Here is a 12,773-nt window from a genome sequence, read left to right as displayed (position 1 = left end):
GTTCGAGGTCAGCCTGGGCTACACAGTGGGACCCTATCTTAAAAAACAAAACAAAACAAAACCAAGAAATGAAGATATTTAAGCACAGACACCAGAGACAATGGAATAGTCCTAGACTGGAGATCAGTTTGTGCAATTAGTAATAAAGATATTCAGCTTAGGAAATCAGAATAAGGACTCGTGTGTGTCATTAAGGAAAATCACACCCAGTTATTAGATTTGGTAATGGTATTATGGTCCTACATGGAAAAGTTTTTAATTCTCAAAAATATCTTCCTGAAGTATTTGGAGTGGAATGAATGTGTATAGGTGATTAAAAGAAGGAACTAAGGCAAAATATTAACAAATTACATATTACTTTTATTAATAAGAAATAGGTAGTATAAAAACATTCTTATTAACTAAATAAAAATCATAAAAATAAAGATGCTGACTATACAATCCTTTCCGAATTAGGAAAGTTTGAAAGTTTTCAAAATGAGAAGTTTTCCGGAAAACAGGTGCAAGGGAGACCAAAGGTGACACAGGGCAAGTTCATGGCCAGATGAGTCCTCTCTGCTCTCAGATCAAGAGGGATGAGTCTGTAGAGGAATCAGAAGTGAAAGCCCAGGAACACTGCAGAGGGAAGCACAGGGGCTGGGACGCGCGAGTCGCCTGTGGGTAGGGAGAGAGGACGTGGTTACGGCTTAGATCCTGGTCTAGAGGGGAACACAGACGCTGCTGGAAGGAAGGACGGGCTTTGTGGAAATCCCTTGCGCTCCCTTCTCAGCATTCTAAGGCAAAGGGGCCAACAGGACATCCAGGCACAGAGGACAGTGGTCGCTGGAAGCCAGGCTGCCCCTAGTGTGTGGTCGGTGGGACCAGATGGAGGTGCTGCTCAGGAATCGTGTGTCAGTCACCAGAAAGCCTGCAATGTCAAGGGAAAGCATAAAACCTGCCAAGATTAGACTCTTGGGTATTATCTAAACTTTTGAGAAAGAAGAAGAAACCATGAAAGACAAAGATCCAGGCAGCCAGAGAGATGTGAGGAAACCAAGATTTGCATGGGAGCCCTGGGAACCAAGGGAAAATAGAGTCAGAAAGTTACTCCAGTATTTAGAATGGGGGACTGGAATGACGGGGTCTATAACTGCTTGGTCACTGGTAACTCTGCGGTGGTGTGTTCAAGCAGTATGGGTCAGAAGCCAGACTCTGAGGGGTCAGTGAGTGAGTAGGAGGGAGGAAATGGTGGCTAACACCACGAGGGTGCTTGTTATATGCCTGGCACCATTCTATATCCCTGGCATGTTGGGAGTCACTTAATCCTCACAACAACCCAGGAGGAAAAAGAGGCACAGACGGTCTAGAGGTCTTGCCAGAAGTCACACAGCTAGGAGACCGTGCAGCTGGATTTCAACCCAGCCACTCCTGAGCCAGTTATTCTTACCTTAGCCAGGAACGAAGAAAGCAAGAACAGGGAGGAAAGGAAAGAAAGCCTCATTCCCCCCTTCCTGTCCCTCCCATCCCCCAACACTGTGCAGAGGTTCGAAACACAAGGGCGGCGGCAGGTGAGGCAGCGCAAGGTCAAGGAGGGAGGAGAGGGACCCTGCAGAGAGTGACACGTCTGGGAGTGAGGGTGAGACTTCAAGGAGCCTGGGAAGGTGTGAAGGAAGATGCTTAGACTGGAAGCCTGCCTGGCATGGTCCTGTGGGCAGGGGTCGATGTACCACAGCTTCAAATAGGCCAGTATCTGTTGGAGTATTTGTTACACACACACACACACACACACACACACACACACACACACACACACACACTTCCAAAGGAGACTCAGGTGTATAGAGCAACTTCTAGCAACAGAAATGGCACGACAAGGAGGGTCCTGACACGTCTTTCCATTTACTTATGTGAACACATACACATGAGCTGAGGGGACACAGGCCTCTTGAGATGCATGGACACCCACTAGAAATGAGTATCACACAGAAAAACTTTCTTCCTCACACCGTCCACCAGGGACTGGTCTCCCACACAGGCCCGGAGGTTCTGATTGCCTGTTTCATGTGTGCGGCATGCCACTCTGCCATACACACGCCAGTGAAACGAGTGCTACAGTCAACCCGTCACCCAGCCATGGTGACACATGTGTGAGCCAAGAACACTGCATCACAGAGGCCATGCCTAAAGCGGGATAAATGAGGACACACACTGCACCTGGCCTTGAGGAACAGAGGTAACAGCAGCAAGAGATGGGGCACTTGGGGACTGCCATAGGTGTGACTGAGACACAGTTCATGAATTACTTTTTTTTTTGGTACCGAGGATCGAACTCGGGACCTTGGGCTTGCGAGGCAGGCGCTGGAACCACTGAGCTAAATCCCCGGCCCATGAATTACTTTTTTTAAAGGGCACAAAAACAACTGCATTTCACTATAAAATGAAGATATTTGGAGAAAGTATTCCAAGCATGCCAAAGTTCCAGCTGGCACCAGTTCGTGCCTCCCTCATTAGCTCGGACCACAAAACAATACTATATTAACCATTTCTTTAAATATCTCAAGTGAGAGCTGGCAGTCTGTTTATGCTCTTAAGAGTCTGGAGACTCTCTCTGTCAATCTGGTGTAGGATGTATTTTTTTCTATCACATGAAAACACACACCACAAGACACATTTTCAGATACACAATGTTCACAGTTGTCACTTACTGTCATTGTTAGAGCCCGTTTCCATAACACCATAAGGAGGAGCCAGAAGTCCTGCCATATACTGTCGATATTTCTGAAAGACAGGATTGCAAACTCACAACAGTTATTTACTCACTTTGAGCACTGGTTCATTTACATGTTAAAAAGCAGAAAAGTTAGGTGTCAGGAAGCATCTCAGCCTTGTATTTATAGAGCCACGAAAAGTGCTCTCTGGGGCCTCTGGTCTAAAATAAAGATGCCGAATTCTAAACCAGTCTTCCTGGATAGGACTGAATGTGCCCCTTGCCTGGGCCGGCCGTTTCTGCCAAAGCCAGTTCATTTCTTGAATCCGTGGCTGAACTGTGTGGGCTTCCTGCCCTCCCTCCAGGCCCCACACCTCTCCTGACCCCTGCAAACACAGGATCAGCTCTTTGTAGGGAGATGGCACTGGCACTTGGTTTTTATAGATGCAGATACAAATAAATGTGCTGGCTCCTTAATAGGTGAATGCCACTGAATCAGCCTCTTTTCAAAGCAAAAAGAAATGCAGCTCTAGGAACGTCTTTTTGAAAGAAGCTGATTTGCTTCCATTTACCTACTTCCTTTTACACCATACACCTGCCTGCTACGTGACCTCCAAAGAACTTTTGGTATGTTGTCAAATAAAACAATTTGGCTTAACTTAGAACCATTTGGATTCCCCCAAATTGCATTCTCCTGGCTTTCTGTCCAGGCATGCTCACAACCCTGGGCTTGGTGGTATCTATTAGCCCCAGGAGTCTGTGTTGCCGGAGAGGCATAAGGTTTGTTGAGTGCAAAGCAACCTCATGCATCCAACTAGAGATGGTGACATTTTCAATGAATGGAAGGGGAACATTAGCTATTCTCTCTTCTCAGGTAATAAATGGAGCCTTCTTTCAGGAGGAACGCTGGGCAATTTTACTGCACTGTGTCATGTATACTTATGGTTTGTAATTATGGTGACATGTTAAACAGCATCAAAAGAATCAACACGCTATAAAGCGCTTGTGGTTACACAAACGTCAGCAGAAAAGACTTCATCTGTAGCAATGGGCAGCTGGCAAACTCGCACTATTCGGGCAACCATCTGGCCCATTTGGTAGATTTGAATGGTGTTTGTAATGTAACATTGATGCTTTCTCAAAAGAGCTTTCTAGTCAAGATGTGACTAGGGTTTCTAAAAATCTTTTTTTCTTTTCATTCGGAGCAACTGTGCTAACACCTGCACGCAAACATTAAAATCGTTATTTTCTCTGCTCTGAGCTAACTAATCACTCAAACATACCCACAGGGCCAATGTATCACCCTGCATTCCTGCCATTTCCTTTGATCACTTCCCAGTGCTGAATTTCTTCTCTGACACATCACCCTTCTTCATGAGAGGATGTTCACTAAGCACATTTCTGGGCATCCAGTTACTCTGGGTCTAAACAAGACAGGCTGCAAGAGAGCAGATGAGGACTGGCTGAAGGGTTTGTGGCCCCCTACAACCTTTACAGTTATTCCTCTGCCTATCAGCAACCTTCTAACAGGCTTCTAAAAGAAGCAATTCATGATCAAAGGGGCCATTTTACTGAGAAACTGTCTTGGACATAGTGACGCTCTGTGTCTCAGGCGTCAATTCCCATGAACTCCAAGGAAGAATCTTCCTGTTTCCCGAATGCACAGGACGTCACCTTCCTTCGAACCGCAGAGCGCGTAGTCTGCTGCTCTCCAGGAGCACAGTGCTAGTAGAACAGAAAACAGTGCAGCCAAGGGGAGGCGCATGGGGCTGGATTTCGGGACGTGTGTATTGAGCATCTACCACATGGGGGCGCTGTCCTAGGCAACGGCTCACCGCGGGGAGCAAATAGTTCTTTGCAATTGTAAAACATCTATTTTTTTGCCACACAGGACACTTAATACAGTAATTTCCCTCATCTACGTATCTATCTGCTTACTTCTTTCAGAATTATTTTGAAACAAATTCTAAATATCATTTAATCCATATTTTCAGTAAGAATCTCTAAAAGTATCTTTTTTCTCAAACACAATCACAGTATCATTATTACCGCTAAAAATGTAATATCCTGTTGAGATTCAAACTGCTAATTATTTCATAAATGCCATTGCTGAACTGAATTTAAAAAGTAGTTTATTTAACAACAGCTTTTGGTATAGTGGAGATTACATCAGGGTTGAAATATTTATATCTGTAAACAAAATGTCAGCTTTTTTAAAAGCACTTTTTAGTGGGGATTTAGCTCAGTGGTTCTGCAAGTTCCCGAGTTCGATCCCTCGTACCAAAAAAAAAAAAAGCACTTTTTAATAAATATCCACTACAGCTGGTAAATTGATTTCTTATGTAGCACCCTGAAGTGTACTCTACACAAATTGGGATGAAAACAACTAACTGGAATAAAACCTATGTCAGAAAATTGCAGCTCCTACATTTTTTGCATATTGCTTGGTCACTGGGCAGCATTTCATCTTCCCAAGCAGTTTATAAAAGAAAATGCCATATGATAGCCTACTAAGCCTCACTCACAACAGAAAGACACATTAAAACTACAGTACAAGGCCAATTTTTGCCTGTCAGACTTGGCACGATTTCACAAAGTTTGCTAACATATTGTTGATGGGAGTGGAGAAAACAAATTTTGTCATATATTGCTTATGGGGATGTAAAATGATACAACCCCAGAGGAAGGCAGTTTGGAAATATTCATCAAAATTTAGAATGCATATTTCCTTTCACTGAGCGGGGAATTTTCCTTGGAGTAGACAAATAGGTTCCTGAAATACTTGAATACATTTACAAATACATGGACCCACTGGATATAGCAAACAACAACAACAACCAACAGGAAATAACCCAAATGTTGATAATTAGGGAACCCTGTGTTACTTCCTGATAAGTAGATAAGGGTTATTTCCTGATAAATACTCCTGATGTTGGAGTAGTACACAGCCTTTAAAAATGAAGCAGTACCACCTGTATGTAATTTTTTTAAATTAAAAAAACAAACTATAGCATGGTGTGCAGAGTGTAGCACCATCTTATGAAAATAAAAGTACAGATTCTCATGCACAAATATGCATAGATTTGCTGGTGCATAAACTATCTCTGGAACGATACACAAGAAAGGAGTAACAAGGATTGCCTCTGGAACAGAGTTCTCGGTGGCTAAAGGTCAAGTGGGAGAGGGATTTAGTATTTACTCTACATTCTTCAGGACTTTTGAACCATGTGCTGCTGTTACCTCTGGGACTCCAGATAGCTAATGTTCTTCTCAATTTTACATTTATTATTGAACTCCTTTATTATCATTTTAAGAATGGGTTCTACTACTAAGACAGCAAGCAAACAAACAAACAAAATGAAAAAGCATACCAGCAATCAAATCCAAAACAAAACAAAAAATAAAGGAAGGACAGAATTGGGAAAATAAAAGACCATTTGAGTGCATCTGTCCACCATCTCAGCCTTTTTGTGATCCCACCAGCAAGGGGCATGTGTCCAAAGAAGCTTTCCGCACAACCCCACCCTGAGCCAGTCAAGCACCTCCAGCTATTCAAGTCATCTTGGTTGTTCAAGTATCCCTAAATGTAGTTCCAGACATCATGGAGAGGAGACAAGGTATTCCTACTGCATCTTGTACAAATCCCTGACCCTCACCCATAGAACCTGTGGCATAATAAAATGGTTGTTGATAGATGCCATTAAGTCTGGCATAGGGGCTACACAGTAACAGACACTTAGAACAGATCGCTACATCTGAAAGTGTAGCGGTGACATAACAAAACCTAACGCAAGTGGCATTAGCTTTGGGATTGGAAGGTGGGAGGAAGCTGCTTGGCGTGAGGGGGACTGTGGAGGAGACTTACAAGACAGTGAGGGGAATATTATGGAAAACAGAGGACCTGACCCTTGTCATGTAGTCATGGGAAGTTTAGCAAAACTGATGGCTTGAAGTACTGTGGAAAACAGAAAATGTACCTAGAAGACTTGCAGGAAGAACACCAAGTGTAGTTTCCATTTAGCTGTATATGTAAGGTACGACTACAGATGCGCCAACAGAGGAGTCATTTCGTTTGCAATCAGAATTTAGAACAAATATCAGTTAGGATCCAGGATTTGTAAAGTTCAAAAGTAAAACTATTTGTTATCTCCAATCTCTCAGCAAAAATTTTTCAAAGTAAAACAAGGCCTCCTGACAGAGATCAAATGTAGGTCACGGGCAGGAAAACAAAGCCTCAGAGAGAAAGGGTCAAGGTGTGGAAGGGAAAGCCTTTTTTAAGACTCGGTTAAGTTTTAAGGTGGTACAGTAAGTCCTAGATGGTGTATTCTCAAAAAGGTTCAAAACAGAGAAGGGCTTAGGCTATACTTGTATATATGGGTACAGCTTTTATTTAATGAAATGGATTGTATGTGAGAAACTCACCAATGCTTGAAACAATTGCACCATATTCGACTAAACGAGACAGAGAAAGTACATGATAAAAAGAGTTCGTGGACTCCTGAAGTCCTATGAGCAGGAAGCAAGTGAGAAAACAACCCAGTTGCAACATACACTGCTGAGTGTGTGTGTGTGTGTGTGTGTGAGACACGAGGGAAGATGATTCACAGGGGAGAACTAAAGCCCCAGAAGCAGAACTAGTAGCCTTGGAAGAGCAACTCCCAGGAAGCAGAACTGGGAGTTTCCAGCCACTTCCCCAGCCAGACTTCAGAGTCACCATGGACAGGGATTGTTCTGTCTCCTTCATTCCAATCTTTCCCTTTTTTCACAGAACTAGGACAGGAACATGGGGATTCCAGGTTTGCACGGGGCAAACGCTAAACCAGGTGGTGCTGTGCCTGAGTGGCCTGGACCAGGGGAGGACCAAGGGGACGGCCGTGGGCCCAAGCCTGACACGCTGCTGGCTGGTGGACTGGGACCGTGGGGTGCCACTGTGCCTTCTGGCAGGGGCTACACTGATGGGGTCAGTCTGCAGTAGTGAGGTAGGGTAGAAAAATAAAAGGCAGAGAGCTGGCAAGGGGATCATAACTAAAAAATTGCAATGTTAAGAAGACTTTAACTGGGTCAGGGACTTAGCTCAGTGGTTCTGCTGCCTGCCTCACAAGCACAAGGTCCCAAGTTTGATCCCCGGTACCAAAGAAGAAGAAGAAGAAGAAGAAGAAGAAGAAGAAGAAGAAGAAGAAGAAGAAGACGACTAACTTTTAGGACCCAGCCAAAGTTTCCCAAGGTGATACATACCAGCAATCCTTTGGTTACATTTAGAGTTCTTCCCTACCAGACCTGTCACACCCAAAATTCCTTAAGAATACAGCACTAAAAGTCCATAATTAGCTTCATTGCGAAAGTAAGGAACAGGAGCCTGATCCTAAAATAAAGGAGCAGGTTGAGCGAACCCACAGAATGTTCAAATTACCTATTACAAAAAGAAAGCCCTTACTTGTCGAATGGGCTAATACTGGGGCATGGGGCACCTTTCCAGGGCTTTTCCACCCTTTCAAGAGAGGAACAAATGTCCCCAGTTTCAAACTGTAATGCGTCTCATTTCTTTGAGTGCCTGCCCATCCTTCTCTCTTGTGTGGACCCTAAATCTCTAATAAACCTTTCCCAAGCCTCTTATATCAGCATCCTAAAAATTCTTTTTCCACAACAGGAGTCAGCGAACTCACTGCAGAAGGGTGGTTAGTTCAACTGAGAGAATCTCTCAGACCCGGCTTGGGAAGCAACATCTAGCATTGCCCATCAGAGGTGTGTGGCTCCTGGCAGGAAGGAAAGGTGACAGCAGTGGAGTGGCAGAGCAACATGTGGAGGTGGAGAACTGCCTTCCACCGAAATCCTCCAGAGGGAGCAGGAGCCGGGCGCCCTTCCCCTGGCACTACTAGTAACCTACACTATAGTGTAGTTCACATCTACGCAGGAGTTTAAACATCACCTCACATGTCTGAAAAACAGACAACCAAATGCATTCCCAAACCATGCTTAGTAAGGGCCGCACACACAGGTCTCACAGGTCAGCCTGACCCTGGGGGCGGCAGTCCTCCAGAGCAGACCTGGGTGGCCTTCAAGGCGGGGACTCACTGTCATCCCCACACTGCCGCACCGCCACTGCTGAGATGTGTAGTGGCTGGCCTGAGCCCTCTGACAATGTCTTTTTGGGGGCCCTCGTTGACCTCCCCCTCCAAACCCTTTTCCTGGGTGCCCGCACATTCTACCACCTGAGTAGGTTCCACGGCCTTGCACAGTCATTTTTCAGTGGCCATGTGCACTTGGGAGAGCTCTGGTGCTAACTCAAGCACTAGAATGACAGCGAAGCAGCGGCGATGTCACTGGGAAGCTGCAGCACAGAGTAGAACAGTGTGCACTGAATCAGCGTGAGGTGGGGTGGGGGAATGCTGAGCTCTGATGCTGCCCCAAACCCCTGCACTGTGGCCTTGAGACTGTGTCCTCATGTGTGACGCTAGGGACAGCCTGGGCTTTTCTGTCTCAGAGACATCCTGCTCCTGTCCTGAGAAGTTTCCACAAGCCCTGTCTGGGCTGAGTGCAGGGTCACAGTGACCACTAGTCTGGATTTAGTTCTGTCTCTGAGGCCTGCAGTGGCACTGCCAGTCTTTTCAGGGACAGCTGTTGACCTGGACTGTGGACTGGGATCTCTTTTGCCAGAGGACTCCACTTCCCAGCCCTCCACACCTCTAAGGGCACTCAGGAAATCAGTTTTTCAAATAACAAGGAAACCAAAAGTGCCATCGAGGTCCTAGAAGAAGGCAGGGCTGATGCTTAGGATCTCCTAGCTGATTGCTGATCACCTGTGTCGCTGCAGACAAGTCCCTCAGGCTTTCTGGCTTCAAGCGCGCACACTTCTTATCAGTGAAATGGACACTCTGAATGAGGCTGAGGGTATCAAAATTTTGTTCTGTAGCACCTGGGGAGCCTTGAGGACCCTTGGGCAAGGGCATAGCATTTGAACATGGCCTTCAGTCCCTGTGGAAGCCAGGGTGTCTTCAATCTGCTTGTTGTATAAATTAGAGTTCTAAGAGCAATTACATTTGAAAAATGACCTGGCTCCGAAAAATATGTTTAAATAATCTCTAGATTTCCAGCTAGACTGATGTCACTCAAAGATCTCCACAAACAATCAACAACGTCCATTTCATATCGTCTATGAAGGGTTCATATTGTCTACTCTCTGCTCATGGTGATGAACTGGTAAGGGACAATGAACTGAACAGTTCAGTAGAACCAGGACTAGGTTTTCTAAGGGAGATGCACCGCAATGCACCTCTGACCTATTCCCACGGCAGTGTGCAGCACCCCACAGTGTGGCACCCCACAGGCCAGGAGGGCATGTGAGAGGGATAAACAGGAGCTCTTCCTGGAGTTTGAATTTTCTTCCATGTCAAGCAGTTTAAAGGATTATTTTTATACTTTTACATTATGGAGTAGAAAGCTAAATTTGCATAAATTTTAAAGATTAAAGCATAAGACTTCAAAGAAATTCTGAAATGGCTGCTGGCTACTTCTAGCTACAAAGGGTCTAGACCCCAGGCATTATGTATTGATTTCCTCTGCATTCAGTGGAAAAAACCAAAGACCTCTGATGTTATGGAAAGCATGCAGACAGAGGAATCGCACAAGCCTGCAGCCTTCATTCCTACTCCACCACATGCTACCTGTGTGCACTCAGAGAAGTCACTTGCCCAGTCTCCTAGGTAAGGAGGCTGGCATAGGAGCACCTCTCTCTCCAGGATGAAAAATAAAATCTGGCATATATTAATGAGTGGTTGCTGGTAAGAATAATAATAGTAATAAGCCAAAGATTAATCAAGCTAATTGCAGTCTATTTTATGATATTTCCCAATTAGACAGTCTCCAGCCTTCAGAAAGAACATTTTCCATATTACATCTTCGTATTACTGAGGCTGTGGATGGGCACATAATATAAAGCCCCACAATATCCCTACTGATCCAATAAATGGGGGTGTGGAAAAATAATAATTTGAATAATAAATTTTCTTATGGCATAACAATCTACAGAAACAGCACAAGATCCTGAGTGGTGGAGCAAGGAAGAGCACAAGAGAGAAAGGCCCAGAAGCAACACACATGAGCAAAGACTTCCAGCCATCAGAAGTGACAGCTTTTAACAGTTTCCTTCATAAAATTAACGGACAGTTTTTAAAGTAAAGAATAGCTGGGAGAGGATAGGAAGGAAGAAGTGGGGGAACAGGGTACAAAGGGAGAGAAGTCCTTAGCCAGCGAGGCCAGATTCCTGCCCCTAAATTGACTTGTAGATGTGCTACTGACTATACAAATATTTTTCAAGAGTAGACAAAAGATGAGTCTCTAAAAGGTGAAGACCAGGCCCATCTCTTAGCCAGTTAATTAACTGCTCCCCTCAAGGCCTCTGAGGAGTTCTATGGAAGGTGGACAGAATGGGCTGTGGCCAAGTGGGTGGCGGAGTCAAATCCAACTCTGCTCCCCAAACCCAGAGGCCTGGCCCGGGGCTGCTCCTGCCCACAGCAGGGGCACCTTTTCTTAACATGGACAATGGCTCCCTATGGCCCAGGTGAATACTTCAGAAATTGGGTGTCGTCTGCTGGGGTTGTAGACAAAACAGTATTGGATCTCTCTGAGAGGTGAGTCACAGTTTGTAAAGCACAGTACTCAGAAAGGCAGGCAGGCTGAACCCCGGCTAAGACCTCTGTGACGAGAAGATGGGGTGCTGGCAAGGCGATCTTAGCTTTAGGGTCATGGTCTTCCCACTCTGTGTGGCCTTTCCTGGGGTTCTCTGAGCCACTGCCCAGTGCTACAGAGGCCCACCTAGGCCAGGCAGCCAGTGCAGCATTGCTACTACCTCCAGTCGCCAGCCAGAGACCTGAACTTTGGTCACCACCTTTCCAGTAACTGTCCTCTTGCCTGTCCCTCCTCCTGGGCAATCAACAGGCTGTGTCTGAAACCCCTAGACCAGAATGATCAGCAGTAGAAGTGTTAAAAACAGGAAGTCAAGAGGATGATTGACAAGCTTTGCCCTGAACACCTGGTCAGGGAAGAGGAGGGGAGTGTGCATTCAGAATGGGGACCAACTAGTGAGAACTTTTGTGGGCAGTGTCCTGGATGGGGAAGAATAACACAGGAGAGCTTGGGCCTGGGGACACATCTCACCCGAATGTTCCATTCATTATGTTTTACTAGATCCTCCCCAAATTTTCAAGGTAAGCCCATAGAAAGTAAAGGTGAATAGCAAGTCACCTGTACTTTCTCTGAAAGCTTCCCGACTATACAGTGGGAGAGCTCAGAAGAATGAAACAACGTTTAGGGCCCCCTTTTCCTTTCTTGGCAGAGTTATTTCACAACCTTTGCATGATGTGAAAATGAATGTGGGAAATTGCTGTAAAACCTCAGAGAGCTAGAATATTCTTAAACACATGAATAGTAGAAAAGAAGGCAGAAAAAGTAAAGAAGTTAGAGATGGAAGCCTTCAGGCGGAATTTTTCATTGCTAAGTGTAAGCCACATGTATTGCTTTGATCACAGCATCTCACACTGGATGAGGTGGCCTCTTACGTAAAGTTACAGTGGACCTCAGTGCTTGTTAACTGGTTCTGGGAGGCACAGAGAGGACCAGAAACGACGAGAACCAATCAAATGGCTGGAAAGGGGAGGAAATCACGAGGTAATTGACACTGACAAGTTCCAGCTTGCATGTCAACTACCAAACAGTAAGTACTGGAACAACAAAAAAAAAGAGTTGATGCCACATTCAACCAGTTTGAAGCAGTCCGGTATCAAGTTATGGAGTATTCTATTTTGTTGTTTTTTGATTTCTATATCATTGGCACAATAGGGCACAAATAACTTCCACAGCCACTTCTGCAATGAAGTTTAGTTCCATCCTTTGGCCCTACTGTAGGTATTTGCAAAGGAGGCAAAATTTTGCTTGCCAATTCACAGCTATGGTTGTCCAAACGTAACCATCATATGATGGCTCTGATGGAAGATTCTTCAAGCCCAAGTCCCTTTAGGAGCCAGCAAGACTAAGTAACCAACGAAAGCTCCCGTCTCCTACAGGTCTGTGAAGGTGACTAAGACTGCTCAAT

General features: G+C 45.1%; 1 protein-coding gene across 13 annotated transcripts in view; it reads right to left on the bottom strand.

Moving 5' to 3' along the window:
• Positions 1-12,773, bottom strand: part of Rapgef4 (Rap guanine nucleotide exchange factor 4) — a 306,593-nt gene that overhangs the window by 121,798 nt on the left and 172,022 nt on the right. For 11 of the 13 annotated variants that reach the window (XM_004857683.3, XM_004857682.3, XM_087200386.1 and 8 more), the window contains one exon: positions 2,685-2,757. The exons of the other annotated variants lie outside the window; for them this stretch is intronic. In XM_004857683.3, coding sequence (XP_004857740.1) covers positions 2,685-2,757 — 73 coding nt within the window. The remainder of the gene's footprint in view (positions 1-2,684; positions 2,758-12,773) is intronic. 13 annotated transcript variants of the gene reach the window in all.

Source organism: Heterocephalus glaber, unplaced genomic scaffold (assembly GCF_053883595.1).
Source record: "Heterocephalus glaber isolate CG9 unplaced genomic scaffold, H.glaber_assembly_v1.0 deba00000347, whole genome shotgun sequence".
NCBI lineage: Eukaryota > Metazoa > Chordata > Mammalia > Rodentia > Bathyergidae > Heterocephalus > Heterocephalus glaber.
Note: the sequence above shows the minus strand (reverse complement) of the source record. Positions and strands in the feature narration are given on the sequence as shown.